This window comes from Enhydra lutris, unplaced genomic scaffold, assembly GCF_002288905.1.
Source record: "Enhydra lutris kenyoni isolate GAN:26980312 unplaced genomic scaffold, ASM228890v2 scaffoldscaffold16, whole genome shotgun sequence".
Classification (NCBI taxonomy): Eukaryota; Metazoa; Chordata; class Mammalia; order Carnivora; family Mustelidae; genus Enhydra; species Enhydra lutris.
The window spans coordinates 24,987,135-25,003,657 of record NW_019154100.1 but is presented as its reverse complement, the minus strand read 5'-3'; the positions used below and the strand labels follow the sequence as shown (position 1 = coordinate 25,003,657).

At 34.5% G+C, this 16,523-nt stretch overlaps 1 protein-coding gene across 2 annotated transcripts in view; it reads right to left on the bottom strand.

Moving 5' to 3' along the window:
• LOC111147350 (membrane palmitoylated protein 6) overlaps positions 1–16,171 on the bottom strand; it is a 66,394-nt gene extending 50,223 nt beyond the window's left edge. For both annotated transcript variants that reach the window (XM_022503352.1, XM_022503353.1), the window contains exon 1: positions 16,055–16,171. In XM_022503352.1, coding sequence (XP_022359060.1) covers positions 16,055–16,171 — 117 coding nt within the window. The remainder of the gene's footprint in view (positions 1–16,054) is intronic.
• Between the last annotated feature and the right edge of the window lie 352 nt (positions 16,172–16,523).

Here is a 16,523-nt window from a genome sequence, read left to right as displayed (position 1 = left end):
CTGAAAGTCATGGAAAACTTGTTTAACCATGAAAAAACTATAGTCAGATAACAACTGAAAAGAAAAAAAAAACATTTCCTACCCAATAGAATTTCCTAATGACTTTCTGGTCTAGGCTCAAACTCTAGAGGATACTGCTTGTGATTCATGAACATAAATGATTATTTATTATTTAATAAAAATTTTTTAAAAAAAGAATGTAATTATTACATGGACTGCCATTAAAAAATAATAAAAATCATTTGGGGAGCACCAAATCTGAAAACTACCATTTTCCAATTTTTGAAAATCAGCAAAATAAGTCAATTTAGGGAAGTCAGCTCTTGAACTGGACTTTGAAGGACTGTTTGATTTCATTAGGGGAGTGATCACCTTGTGTCTCTTTATCTTAAGCCACTTTTTTTTTTCTTAATCTCACCATCTTTTCCACGGAAAATGGACCATGAATCACACTGTCACAGGAAACAAGTAGCCCTATTTAGCCTCAAATAGTGGGAATAAAACAGTTTTAAATTCAAACTGAAAATGAACATTAAGCAGTCTCCCTCTTTAAGTGCTCTTTGTTTTTCTAATGAATGGTTGCTGTCCGATTTTGAAGGCAGGCAAAGCCATAACTGTTAAGACTTAATGTATAAATGAAACCAGGTAAGATGACAAATCTTGTATTTAGTATTTTAAGATCTATGTCGGTAAGTGCTCAGGAAAAACCCAAGTTTCAAGTAGTAACAGTATCAATTAAACTTTATCTGTACCTATAATACTTTAGCTGTTATATCTACCATAGAGTGGATCCTTCAAAGACAAACACATGATTTTTAAAATGCAATTTTTTTCACTTAAGTTTTTTTTTTTTTTTTGAAGGGCCTGAAGCTCGGGGAGTTAGTTATTGTCACAAGAGTCACTTGCTGAGTGCCCCTTTCCAGCCAGACCCTGTGTCAAGCCCCTGACATATATTGTCTCATTTAATCTTCTCAGTAACACCAATGCAAAGTAGATGTTATTGGGTTCATTTGACAGAACGGGAACTGAAGTTTACAGAGCTTAAGGAAGCTGTGGCAAGTCAGAATTCAAGGGCAAGGCTGTCTGATTTCAAACCAGTGATTTTTTTTTTTTTTTTAATTCATTTGAGACAGAGAGAGAGACAGAGAGAGCACAGGCAAGGGGAGAGGGAGAAGCAGACACCTTGATCAGGGAGTGTTTAAGTGAAAGGGGGGCTATATTAAGCAACATTTTTAAGAAATGCCTCAGGAAAAAAAAATTTTTAAGTCATATGAGATGACAGAAGAAATTATAACTGTTATTAAACAAAGAAAAATGTCAAAAGACCAAATGTAATTTTGAGAAAGGAGTTATTATTAGATTTAGATAAGAAAAAAATTAAGATTAGAAAATGCCATAAAGAATGAAATGGGTAAATCTGTAACTTTCTGAAAGTTTAATGTAAGCCTAATAAGGATAAAATGATGACACTCAACATATACCATAAAATGATTATCACCATTGGAAAAAAACCTAAAATAATGGACATAACTAGCTATTAACTCTTATAAAACAAGCTAGAATTGCTTATTGCTTTAATACAAATATTTGCTGTTAACAAATATTTAATTTAGCATCGTTAACCTTGCAACACTCCATTACTCTTATGGAAGTAGAATAAAGTTTAAGGAAAGAAAGGAAATAAAGAAGCTGAACATTTATTGAGGGCTGTTTGTGTATGTGTCAGGAACTATATTCTCAGTGCAGTGTAAGTGAGTCTGTATTAAGCAAAGGTAGGTGTATTGTTGTTATCCTCACCTTGCAAACTAGATGCTGATGCAAAATAAGATAAAGTGATTTGCTTGAATCTACACTACTGCTAAGTGCAGAGTCGGGTAGTCTAATACCAAGGCTTGAATGCTTACCTACTAAGCTTTTTTGACTTCATCACTATACAGACAGCCACTGAAATATCATACTGTGGTTAATTATTCCATCTGTTATATATTATTCTAATTCATTTAACTCTGAGATTTACTCTCATTGACTGCTAGTTGATTTGTTGCTTCTTAGCACTTTCTTCTAGTTCAGATGTGTCATTCTGTTCTACTGAGTCTATCCCTACAGTTACTTTGTACTCCTGTGGTTCAGAATACTACCCCCGTCCCTTCAACCTGCACCCCTGTACTCCAAGTAAGAGCTATAAAGACCATCTGTTTCTCTAGGAAAGAGATAAGGAGTACCTTACAATTTTCAGGTACTGTATCAATATATTTTCTATAACATCCTCTGGTCATGTAATATATCGATTCAATTCAGACAAGTAAAGAGCAGAAATGATCACTGATCTGAGAACTCTAATATAGCTCCCTTTGTTCCTATGTTCATTTACCTTACTGCTCCCAAATTGGGTGAGGACATGTGGGAAGGTGGAAAGACCTACCAGAAAGAGGATGTCAAGGAGAAGGGCAAAATTATGTTATAAAAACAAACACACCCAAAGTTTTTTTCATACCAAACTACAGAGACTGGTGCTATAGTAGGAAAGAATCTCACTATACAATAAGAAGTTCTCAGGGAAAAAATTAAAAGGCTTTTTAGTGAAACTGCAGCTATTATTATATAACACAGAAAGCCAATTTCTAAAATATAGTTGGGTTCTATCAAGATCAACTTTAATTTTTCCAAAAAAGCAAAAGCAGGTCCATATTTGTTAATATGTAGATTTTTAAGCTCGAAGATACTGTGAAAGAAGTTGGGACCTCTAGTCAATTTAAAGTCATAATTTATTTAGTAGATTTTAAGAGGCAAGTGCCAACTTGAATTTAACAGATAAGACCTCACCGCAAAAAAGAAAAAAAAGGACAAAAGGAAATAGTGAAAATTATCCAGAAGGAGAGATGAATCATAAGCTATTTGAATGAATGGGTCTAGCATCCTTTAAGACACTATGAGAAAGCTAGCATAATAAAAACATATTCCACCTGCCACAAGTGGTTGAAAGAACATGCTATGACTGGCTTCATAGAACACTTGGAGTTGATACAAATACGGCCTAGCCTTCTTGTATGTCCAGATCCGAGAGTCCTATTTACCACTGCACCTTAGAAAAATGAACTGCAGAGAAGAAAAAGTTCTTTCAGGACTTCTAGGTATTTCTTCTAAGCACAGTACAGCCATGCTTGCAAGCAAAAAAAAAAAATTTTTTTTAACAAGTTGTGGGCTGTAACTAAAGTGAAAAATACTATCATTTATTTTGTTATATCTAATACTATTATCATTATGTGTAAAACCTTGCCTTTTGTCCTCAAAAGGACGAAAATATAAATTTTGTTTCTATCTTTGAATATGGCTAAGTATGTGGTAGTTGCCCATTAAATGTTTCTTGGAAAAGTAAATGGGAAGTAAGTTTTGCTGTGGTCAGTCATCCCCTTCTATTCTAAAGAGTTTAGGAAGAGAAAGATCAAGAGAAGCCCATGAATAGTCAAAAATATAAATAACCTGAGCAGAAAATAGAAATGAGACAGGGAATAGAAAAGTCAATTTCTATTTTGCTTCCGCATCCATTATATCAAAGAGAATGAGATTTGTTCTGAATAAAAAAATGGATGAAGGGGCGCCTGGGTGGCTCAGTGGGTTAAAGCCTCTGCATTCACTCGGGTCATGATCCCAGGGACCTGGGATCGAGCCCCACATCGGGCTCTCTGCTCAGCGGGGAGCCTGCTTCCTCCTCTCTCTGCCTGCCTCTCTGCCTACTTGTGATCTCTATCTGTCAAATAAATAAAATCTTAAAAAAAAAATGGATGAAATAAGTATAAATAAATTAGAATTGAATTCTCTAATAAGTAAAGAACTTGCCAGAAATCTAGTTAACAAAAGGAGTTCAAATTCTTAGATTAATTATATATTGAAGTACTCAGGAAGCTTCTAAATAACATTGCCGAGCCACTCTTAGAGTTATCTGTGGAAAAAGAGAACCACACAGATGCCAAAAAAACTAGAAATGGGAATCTGTTATACTTTTTAAAATGAAAAAGACCTTTTTTCTTTTTTTTAAAAGCTTGGCTATAACAGTATTCAGAAAAAATATAAAAGAATACTTTTTATAATCTCTGAGTGAGAAAGACCTTTCTAACTTATGCTGCAAAATCTGGAAGCTATAAACTAAACAAAAAAGGCCCAATAAAATTAACTACATTTAAAAATTTAATTTCTTCTTGTCAAAAACCAGCAAAGTCAAAATACAAATGACAAACCAGGGTTAAAATACTTACAAATCATATTATAGACCAAGGGCTAATTTTCTTATACATAAAGGAAGTTTTAGAGAGAGAGAGACGGAGAGAGAGAGAGAGAAAGCATGAGCACTAGCAGGGATAGGAAGAGGGACAAGCACACTCCCGGGTAAGTGGGGAGCCCAACTTATCCCCAGGATCCTGAGATCATGACCTGAGCGAAGTCTGAGGCTTAACCCACTGAACCACCGAGACACCTCTACAGAAAGGACTTCTATAAACCAGTAAGAAAAAGATCAACACATAAATAGGCAAATGATATGAACAAGAAATATACAGAAAGGAAATTCAAATACCTCTTAAACATATGAAAAGATATACAACCACCTTCATGATAAGAAGTACAAACTAAATATATAGTACTATATATTTTTTTTAATTAGATAGGCAAGGATAAAAGTTCTGGTAACGTACCATGTTGGTGAAAATACAGTAAAAGACAGACATTCTCATACATTTTTTTTCCCCTGGTGGGAACATACTAGTGAGCAAAGTACATATTCATCTGAAGCGCACATGGAACATTTACCAAGACAGACCACTGTATGGACTATAAAACATATCTTAAAAAGTTTGTAAGAATAAAAATCATATTAAGTATGCTCTCAGAATACAATGGAATCAAATCAAAACTCAATAATAGAAAAACAGCCAGAAAACCACAAAACACTTCGAGACAAAGCAACACTGTTTTTTGTTTTGTTTTGTTTTTTAGGATTTATTCACAAGAGAGAGCGCACAAGTGCACGAGTGTGGTTCAGGAGAGGGGCAGAGGGGCAGAGGGAGAGGGAGAAGCAGACTGCCCACTTAAGCAGGGAGCTAGATGCAGGGCTTGAGCCCAGAACCCTAGGATCATGATCTGAGCCGAAGGAAGATGCCTGACTAAGCTAACCAGGCACCCTCAAAACAACTCATTTCTAAGAATACATGGGTCAAAGAAGAAGTCTTAAGAAAAATTTAAAAATATACGATCCAAATGAAAATACAACTTACCAAATTTTGTGGGATGGGGCAAAAGCAGTATTTAAAGGGAAATTTATAGCACTGAATGCACAGTGAGAAAAGAAAAAAAACCTAAAATCAATAATCTAAAATTACATCTTATAAAGTCAAGAAAAAAAGAGCAAATTAAATCTAGAGTAAGTAGAAGAAAGGAAATAATCAAATTTAAAGCAGAAACCAATGAAAGCGAAACCAGGAAGTCAATAAAAGTTAATGAAACAAAAATCTGGTTCTTTGAAAAGATTAAAATTAATAAACTTCTAGCGAGGTTAACTAAGAAAAAAGAGAAGACAGATTTACTAATAACAGAAATGAAGGGGGGGCATCACTACTAATGCTATAGACATTAAAGAATAATAAAAGAATACTATGAACAAATCTATGTCTACAAATTTGATAACTTATATGAAATGGACCAATTCCTTTAAATACACACACCATAAAAACTCACAAAAGGAGACATAGATAACCTGAAGAGTACTCTATCTGCTAAAGAAATTAAATCAGTAATTAATAACCTTCCCAAACAGAAAGCACCAGGCCCACAGGGACTTACTGGTATATTCTACCAAACATTTAAGAAGAATTATACCAATTCTCTACAATCTCTTCCAGGAGTTAGAGGAAACATTTCTTAACTCATTCTATAGGGACAGCATTACTCTAATGCCAAAACTGGACAAAAACATTACATGTCATTATACATCTGTTAAAACCCATAGACACATATATATAACACCAAGTATGAACACTGATATAAACTATGGACTTAAGTTAATAAAGTTTTAAATTTATAGAAAGATTGAAGGTGTCTCCTTAGCACAGTAGGCAGCGTGTCAGTCTCATAAATTTATAGAAAGATTGAGCAGAAAGTATGGAGAATTCCATGTTATCTGCCTCATTTCCATTTCTCTTATTTACCTCTTGCATTAGTATGATACATTTGTTATAATTAATAAGCCAACCTGATACACTATAATTAACTAAAGACTATAGATTACATTAAGATGTCCTCTAAATGTTGTAGTTCCATGGGTTTTGACAACTGCAGAATGTCATCTGTGTACCTTTACAATATCATACAGAATAGTCCCACGGCCCGAAAAATGCTCCATGCTTCACCTATTCATCCCTCCCTTGTACTCCCCTAAACCCTGGCAACTACTGATTCTTTTGTATTGTCTATAACTTTTGCTTTTCCCAGAATGTAATGTAGTTGGAATCATAGTATATACCTTTTCCGGCATGGTTTCTTTCATCTAGCAATATGTATTTATAGTTCCTCCATATTGTTTTGAAGCTCATTTCTTTTTTACTGCTGAATAATACTCCATTGTATGGATGTATCACACTTTATCTTTGCTCCTATAAAAATCATCACCGTTTGCTTCAAAATTTTGACAATTATGAATAAATATGCTATAAATGTCCACATGTAGATTTCTTTGTGGACATAAGTCATCAACTCCCTTGGGTAACTATCAAGGAGTACAACTGCTGGATTGTATGGTAACACTATGTTAGCTTTGTAAGAAACTGCCAAAGTGTCTTCCAAAGTAGTTGTACTATTTGCACTGCTACTAGCTATAAATGAACAGCCTCCTTTTTAGGATACAGGTTTTCTCAGAGATATTGCAGGTTCAGTTCCAGACCACCAAAATAAAGTGAACATTGCAAAAAGGGAATATTGCAACAAAGTCAAATGAATTTTTTGTTTTTCCAGTGCATATAAAGTTATGTTTACACTAACTGTGTAATAACATTGTGTCTGAAAAACACTGTATATACCTTAATTAAAAATTACCATATTGCTAAAAACTATTAACCATCAACTGAGCTTTTGGCAAGTCATAACCTTTTTGTTGAAAGAGGGTCACACCTCAACACTGATGGCTGCTAACTGATCAGGGTAGTGGTTGCTGAAGGTCTGGGTGGCTGTGGCAATTTCTTAAAATAAGACAATGAAGTCTGCTGCATCAACTAACTCTTCCTTTGATAAAAAAATTTCTTTGTAGCAAGAGATTCTGTTTGACAGTTTTTCCCCAATAGCAGAACTTCTGTCAATCTTCTCAAACTCTGCTATTGCATTATCAACTAAGTTTATGTAATATTCCAAATCCACTGCTATCATTTCAACAATCTTCATAGCATCTTCATTAAGAGTAGATTCCACCCTAAGAAATCACTGCCTTTGCTCACCCATAGAAATAACTCCTCATTTGGGGTGATGACTGGATCAGTTGGTTAAGTACCTGACTCTTGATTTCAGCACAGGTCATGATCCCAGAGTCATGAGACTGAGCCCTGTGTCAGGTTCACACTCAGCATGGAGTCTGCTTAAAAGTCTTTCCCTCTGCCCCTCCCCCACCTGCACATGAGCACATACTCTTTCTCTCTTAAAAAAATAAAAAAAAAAAACACAAACTCCTCACCCATTAAAAGGTTTATTATGAGATTGCAGCAATTCAAATATTATCATGATAAAGTAGAAATATTGTGAGAATTACCAAAATGTGACACAGAAACATGAAGTGAGCACATGCTGCTGGAAAAATAGTTGAGAGATTTGCTCAAAGCAGGGTTGCTACAAACCTTCAACTAAAAAAGGAAAAAAAAAATACCCACCAAAAACCATAGTATTCATGAAATGCAACAAAGAGAAGCACAATAAAATGAAGTATGACTGTTTATATTTTGCTAATATTTTCCCCCAATCTATAGCTTGCCTTTTCATTTCCTTAATGGTATCTTTTACAGTTGAAAGTTAAATTTTGATAAAATCTAATTAGTCAAATTTTCATTACGCTTCATGCTTTTAATGTCTTATCTAAGAAGTCTTTCTCTAACCCAAAGTTGCTAAGTTTTTCCTTATGTATTCTTTTAAAAGTTTTAAAATTTTAGTTTTTACTTTTAGATTTTGAGGTAATTTTTGTTTATAATGTGAGGTAAAAGATGATGTACATTTTTTTGCGCATAAATAATCAATTGTTCCAACACTTATTGAAAGGACTATTTCTTCATTGATTTACCATGGTGCTATTAATAAAAACCAGTTGACCATACATATATTGGTCTCTTTTTGGGCTCCATTCTGTGCCACTGATCTATGTGCCAATACTACAGTGTTTTCTTTACTGCTGGGTAATAGTAGTCCTTGATATCTGGCTGTGGATAGCATCAAATTTTCTTCTTTTTCAAAACTGTTCTGGTTTAGTCTAAGTCCTTCATAAATTTCAGTTTATCAATATGTCAGCCTGAAATTCTGACTGGGATTCTACTCAATCTACAGATCAGTTTGGGGAGAACAGACAATGTTAAGAGTACTTAGCCTTCCAAACCCTGTATGTATGTATGCCTTTAATTTCAGCATTTTTTTTTAGTGTCCAGAGGATAGGACTAGCACATATTATTAAATTGATCCCTATTTCTTTAACAAGTATATAAAAATACAACTAATTTATATAGATTGATCTTGTATCTTATGACCCTGCTAAATCACTTGTTAGTTCTAGGTTTGTTGTTCTTCCTTCTGATAGATTCTTAGGATTTTCAATATAAAAAATAATGTCATCTTTGAATAAAGATAGTTTATTTTTTCTTCTTCAATCTGTATGCCTTTTATTTATCTACTTTTCCTTGCTTTTTTGTACTGGCTAGTACCCCTGGGTATAAACATGAATGGAAATGATGAAGGTTGAATAGAAGGGATCACAGAAAGAAAGCATTCTATCTTCCATCATGAATTATGATGTGAACTGCAGTTTTTTAATAGATATCCATCAGGTTGAGGCAACCTCCAAGTTTACCAAGTTTTTATCAAGAATGAATGTTCAATTTTATAAAATTTTATAAAATGCTTTTCCTGCAACAATCACATGATTCTTATCATATCAACAAAATGGTGGCATTTATTGATTTTCAAATATTAAAGCAGTCTTGCATTTTTTAGACAAAACTCACCTGATAATGGAGTATTATCCTTTTTCTATGTTGCTGGATTTGATTTGCTAGTATTATCTTAACTTGATGTCTATGTTCATGAGGGATATTATTTTATAGTTTTCCTTTCTTGAAATGTCCATAGCTGGCTTTGCTATCAGGGTAACATTAGGCTTCATAAAATAGTAAATGTTTCCTTCTCTTCCTCTTTTTCTGGAAGGAATCAAGTGGAACTGCAAATATTCAATTTAAAAAAACATAGAGCTATTCAGGTTGTCTCTTCTTACGTAGGCTTTAGTAGTTTGTGTCTTTTAAGGAATCAGTCAATTTCATCTAAGTTGTCATATCTATCGTCATAAAGTTGTTCATGATATTTCTTATTATTCTTGCAGTATCTGTTGGATTTGTAGTGATGTCCTCTCCTTCATTTCTGATACCAGTAATTTGGGTCTAGCTATAGGATTATTGATTTTATTGATATATTTGAAGTTATACTGACTTTGTCTATTTGCCTTTAATCCATTTAGTCTTATTTTTATTAATTACTTCTTTCTGCTTATTTTGAATTTAATTTGCTCTTTTTTTTCTATTTTCTCAAGGTGGACACTTAGATGACTGATTTACATATTGTTCTTTTCTAATTACGGCATTTTCCTCCAAGCATTGCTTTGACATATATTTTCATTTTCATTCAATTCAAAACATTTTTTGTTTGTGACTGAATGAAAATCTCTGCCCTGTGGTTATTTAGAAGTATGTTGTTTAGTTTCCAGATACTTGGACATTTTTCAAATAACTCTGTTTTGAATTTTAGTTTAATTCTGCTTTAGTTTCACAGGTCTACTATAAAAAACTGGGGTGAATCTGCCCAAGGTACTGTGTAGCATGAGGACTCTCAACTCAGTAGTGGGAATGCAAACTATTCTCCAGACTTTGTGATCCCTGGAAATTGTTTGGTCTACTGTGCTTTCCAGGGGATCTTCTCTAGAACTCCAGAGGCCTACTTCATACATATATAGGTCAGTGCTCAGCCAAGGATTTGACAGGAGATCTCCAGAGCCCTTTCTGTGTTCAGCTTCCTTCTCCCCAATATTTTGCCACACAAATTCCAGTCACCTCCATCTCCTCAAATCCTGACCCCTATGAAGATTGCTGGCCTATTTGTATTTTCATCCTTTACTGCAGCCTGAAAACTATCCTCAATTTCATATTGCTCACTTTGTTTCCTTTCTGTCAGGGATCATGGTCCTGGCTGCCTACTATCCCTGTCTAAAGATGGTTTCCCTTCCCATCCTATATTTTGCTAACTTGTGATGTTAATTCAAGACTATTTTTTCTTCCTTATAGCTTGGATGAACTTGATTCATTCTTGTAACTTTAGTTTTCATGGTACCCTAGAGATTTCAGTACGCATCCCTGACTCTTCATACACTATAAGCCATTTCTTTTACCACTTCCTGAACAATGAAAGGATCTTAAAATTATTTGATTCATTAAAATGCCCCAAGACATTGTTATTTTATTTTAAAAATTATTATATTTACCATTAGTATTCCCTTTGTCATTCTTTCTGCCAGAAAAACTTCCTTTTGCATTTCTTATAAAATAAATGGATTATTTTTCTCAGATTTGTCTAAAAGTAAAAATCTTTATTTTACTTTCATTTTTGAAGGTACTTTTGCCAGAAAGGGAATTCAAGTTTGGCAGTGTTTTTTTTTTCAAAACTTCAATGATCTCAGTGCACTCTGCTTTTGACATATATAGTTCCTGTTCTATTGCTAACCATTAGTCTCATTGTTTCTCTTTAAAAGTATTCTTCTCTGGTTACTTGACAAATATTCACTCGGTCTCTGATTTTCAGGAATTTGACTATGTTGTTCCAAAGAATGTTTTTCTTTAGGTTTTCCTGCAGGAGGGCTCACTGCTTCTTGGATCATCAGTGGATGCTGTTCGTCAGTTTTGAAAATTCTTGGCTACTAGATCTTCAGCTATTTCTTCTGTCCCATTTACCCCTTCTCTCTTTCTGAAATACCAATTACATGTATATCAAACCTTTTGAGAATGCCTTCTATTCCCTCTTCTGTTCTTTCCATACTTGCTACTGAGTTTCAGTTTGGATGCTTACTACTGGACTGTCTTTAAATCCATTGATCCCCTTCTCTGCAATGTTTAATCTCTTAACCCTATCAGATGAGCTTTTATTTCAGATATATTTTTGAGTCCCTGAATATCCATGATTGTTTTTTAAAGTATAATTAACATATGGTGTTTCATTAATTGCAGGTGTACATTGATTTGACAAATCTACACAGTACTCAACGCTCACCGTGATAAGTACAGTCATCAACTGTCATCATACATTACTTAAATATCATTGACTATATTCCCTACGCATTTAATCTCCAAGACTATTTTTTTTTTTTTTACAACTGAAATTTGTACTTCTTAATCTCCCTTTTCCATTTCACACATCCCCTACCCACCACCCTTCCAGCAACCACCACTTTGTTCTCTATATTTAAGAGTCTGGTTGTTTGAGCACTTCTTTAAAAAGTCAAGATATGGAAGCAAACCATGTGTCCACTGATAGATAAATGAATAAAGATGATGTGGTATACTGGGACTATACCAAAATAAAAAGCTTTTGCAGTGAAGACCATCAACAAAATGACAGGAAACCTGCTAAGTGGGAGAAGATATTTGCAAATGACATATAGTATAGGGGTTAATATAGAAAATATATAAAGAACTCTTACAACTCCACACAAAAAGACAAATAATCTGATTTTAAAAATGGGCAGAGGACTCGAACAGACATTTTTCCAAAGATGACATACAGATGGCCAACACATACATGAAAAGATGCTCAACCTCACTAATCATCAGGAAAATGCAAATCAAAACCATAATGAGATATCACCTTACACCTATCAAAATGACTAGAAGCAAAAGACAAGAAATAAGTGCTGGCAAGGATGTGGAGAAAAAAGAACCCTTTTGCACTGCTGGTGGGAATGCAACTGATGCAGCCACTGTGGAAAACAGTATGGAGGTCCCTCATAAAATTAACAGAAATACCACATAATCTATTAATTCCACTATTGGGTATTTACCTACAGAAAACAAATGGCTAATTCAAAAAGATATATGCACTTCTATGTTTATTCCAGCATTATTTACAATAGCCAAGATATGGAAGCAGCACAAATGTCACTGAAGATGATGTGGTATATATACAATGGAATATCACTCAGTCATAAAAAAGGAGACTTTGCCATTTGCAAGGTCTGTATGCACCTGGAGGGTATTATGCTAAGTGAAATAGTCAACAAAGACAAATACTGTAGGATTTCACTTCCAGGTAGAATCTTAAAAAACAAAACAAACAAAAACCAGAAACTGACCCCTAAATATAGAGAACTGATGATTGCCAGAGGGGAAGTAGGGGGAAGAATGGGCAAAACAGTTGAAGGGGAGTGGGAGAGAATTCCAATTATGGAATAAGTCATGTGGACAAAAGGTGCAGCATGAGAAAAGTCAATGATAATGAAAGAGTGTTATATGGTGACAGATGGTAGCTGCACTAGTGGTGAGGACAGCATAATGTATAGACTTGTCGAATCACTATGTTGTACACCTGAAACTAATGTAACATTGTGTGTCAAGTGTATTTCAAAAGAAAAATGTTTAAAAAAAATGATTTTGGGGGGGGGCACCAGGGTGGCTAAGTTCTTCAAGTAACTGAAGCTTGGTTTTGGCTCACAGGGTCGTAGGATGGAGCCATGCTTTGGGGCAGTGCAGAGTCAGCTTAAGATTCTTGCCCCTTCCCTCCCTCTTTGTTCTCCCAGCCCCCACCCTCCCCTGCACTCTCTCTGAATAAATAAACAAATAAAATCTTAAAAAAAAAGATGGTATGGTACATATGTATATATACACATACATATATACATACATACCCAATGGAACACCTATATACATATATGTACATACACAATAGAATACATATATACATACACAATGGAATATTATTCAGCCATAAAAAAGAATGAGATCTTGCCATCTGCAAAACATGGATGGACCTAAGGGGTATTATGGTAAGTAAAGTAAGTCAGACAAAGACAAATGCCATATGATTTCACTTATGTGTAGAATCTAAAAGAACAAATGACTACTTGATTGACTTTGATTCTAATTTTGATTCTATTTCCTAGTAAAATTTTATATCTTCATTTTCCCTTTCCTTCTCTTAAAATATAATACATTATTTAAAAATATTTGTTTATAAACTCTAATAAAAGGACCATCTAACGAGCTGCTGTTATTTTTCCTCATGATTATTAGTTACATATTCCTGCCTCTCCATGTTACTAGCAACATATGCCTCTCTGTTTCCTCAGTAACTTAACCATTTTTCTCTACTTATTGTACTGGGAATGTTAGCCTGCTGTGACTCAGTATTTCTTTCTTGGAAGTAAAAGTCTTCCTTTCCTCCTGGGATTTCTTTTCTTTCATTGTGGGAATACTAAGCTATCATTGTTTCTATTTATTGAGAAACTGCCTGACCAATGGTAGATGTTATTGGTTGATTCTGTTCTTAATTTCATTTTTTAAAAACATTTATTTATTTGAGAGAGAGAAAGAATGCATGAGTGGAAGGGGCAGAGGAAGGAGGAGAAAGAATCTCAAGAAGACTTTGAGCTGAGCCATACATGGGGCTTAATCTCACAACACTGAGATCATGACCTGAGTCAAAACCAAGTTGGACACTTAATTGACTGTGACACCCAGGTGCCCCCTTAATTTCATTTTTATCATCAGAAGATTACATAAGCACCTGAGCTGCTCAAAAGTCATCCAGCCATTTCACCTGTTGAGAATGAACAAGATAATCCTCTATAAGGCCAGTATCAATAGCACAAAAGCCAGAATAAAAATAATTTTTACCCACAGAAATTCTTAGGAATACACATGCACACAAAACCTGTGCTATAGTAGAAAGAGCCAGAATTTGAAGAAAGAAAACCTGGTCTAAACCTCATCTTTGCCAATTTACTAGGACAATGACCTTAGACAAATAATTATTCTACTTTAATTTTCAATTCATTAAGTTGCTGTGACGACAAAACAATATATTTTAAAAACCTCTGTGAATTATAAACACATTATAAAATGCCTTATTATCTAGTTTCTATATCTACAAAGATAATAAATTGAATAAACATGGGGATGTGGATGTAATAGATACTGACAATAAAAACTGACAACCAACATTATATCAAAAGAAGAGTCAGAAACTATTTTTTTTTAAAGATTTTATTCATTTATTTGACAGAGAGAGAGAGATCACAAGTAGGCAGAGAGGCAGGCAGAGAGAGGGGGGAACAGGCTCCCTGCTAAGTGGATAGCCCAATGTGGGGCTCGATCTCAGGACCTTGTGATCATGACCTGAGCTGAAGGGAGAGACTTAACCCACTGAGCCACCCACGTGCCCCTCAAGACCTATTTTAAAAGCACCACTTAGAGCTAAGGGTGAGCTAGTTAATACAGGTGTAACAAGCCCTTACATATTTCAATAGACCCTGAAGCTTTTACTCTACCTTGACATTGTATGATAATTGGTTATTTATGATAAGACGCTTGAATTTGAAAGTAATTTATATCCTATAATATTACTATTAAGATAAGGGACTATCTAATAAACTTAGGAAAAACTGTAATCAAAAATGTCTAAAATTGGGGCACCTGGGCGGCTCAGTTAGCTAAGTAGCTAACTCGTGGTTTCAGCTGAGGTCATGATCTCAGGGTCTGTGCTCAGTAAGGGCTCTGCTTGAAGATTCCCTCTCCCTCTCCTTCTGCCTCCCCTACCGCCCATGGCTTACACCCACGCTTTCTCTCAAATAAATAAATTTTTAAAAAATGACTAAAATTCCAGTTGGTTGATAAACATCTAGATTAGTTTTTACTTAGGAGCCAAGGGTTTTATATTATGTGATCTTAGGATGATTAAGTTTGTGAGTAAAATGAAGAATCTGCATCATTGACTCACTTTTAGATATGAAAAACTTTGTAAAAAGTATGATTTTTCACAAGTGAGAAGAAAAAGATGAATTGACTATGGTTAAAAACAATTATGGGAGAGGGTGAAATCAACATACTGGGAGTGCGAAAAGCAAATGGAAAAACAAGAGGACTACATGAAGGAAACGCCAGAGAGGACATGTGGCACATGTTTCTGAAAACAAGAATCACTTGAAGGAATGCTGAAGAACGGGAGAACAGGGTTGTGAAGCAGTTAATACACCAAGCTTTAGTGATGTTTATAAAAGCTAATACAGGATATAGTATAAGTGAAATAAAACTGGACTAAGAATAGCAGTAAAAGTGTATTTACGGATGAGTTAAGGAGACTACTAGAGAGCTGATTACAGAAACAGACTTAATAAACCAAGGTTATCCAAGAGAAAACAAGATTTCAGAAAGTAATAGATGTAGGAAATCAAGAACCAAAATGAAAAACAAGTACACAGTCTAATATAAAAGAAGAAAATCAGTATTTTGCAGTTCCTGAAATGGAGATAGTACCAGGATCTTTTTCGTAAGTCCTGTTATGACTGTTCAGTTACAATTTCCCTAGAATTTAAATGTGTTAGGCTAAAACTAAGAGTTATTTTATCTTGTATTTAAAGTCAACACAAGAAAGGCAAAAGTGGTCTAATTTTCATGTGCATGAGTGTTATTATTTGCTAACTAAGCTGAAGGCATATCAAGTTCTGAAATAGTAATATTTGTAAAGACAATTTTAAAAATAATTTAGTAAGTTTATGAATAAACCACTATACCTTAGCAAGTGATTTTACAATAGGATTCTCCATAATCCCCTTGAGGAAAATTAGGTCTATTTCTTCTGCTCCTGTAGATGAGGGCAGCTCCGTAAGGTTATCCAACACTTGCTGCATTGCTGCTGAGATAAAAGCAATAAAAATAGTAATAATGATAAAAAACCCCAAACCCTTAAATTCCAAGCCATTATGAAATACAATATAAAATTATAAAATATTTGATACATTTAAAATAATTCAAATAAAAAGACATTAACAAAACTCTTTTGAAAAGTCATGTTTTAATATAAATCTTTTTTTTTTTTTAAAGACTTTATTTATTTGACAGAGATCACAGGTAGGCAGAGAGAGAGAGAAAGGAGGAAGCAGGCTTTCCACTGAGCAGAGAGCCCGATGCAGGGCTCGATCCCAGGACCCTGAGATCATGATCTGAGCTGAAGGCAGAGGCTTTAACCCACTGAGCCACCCA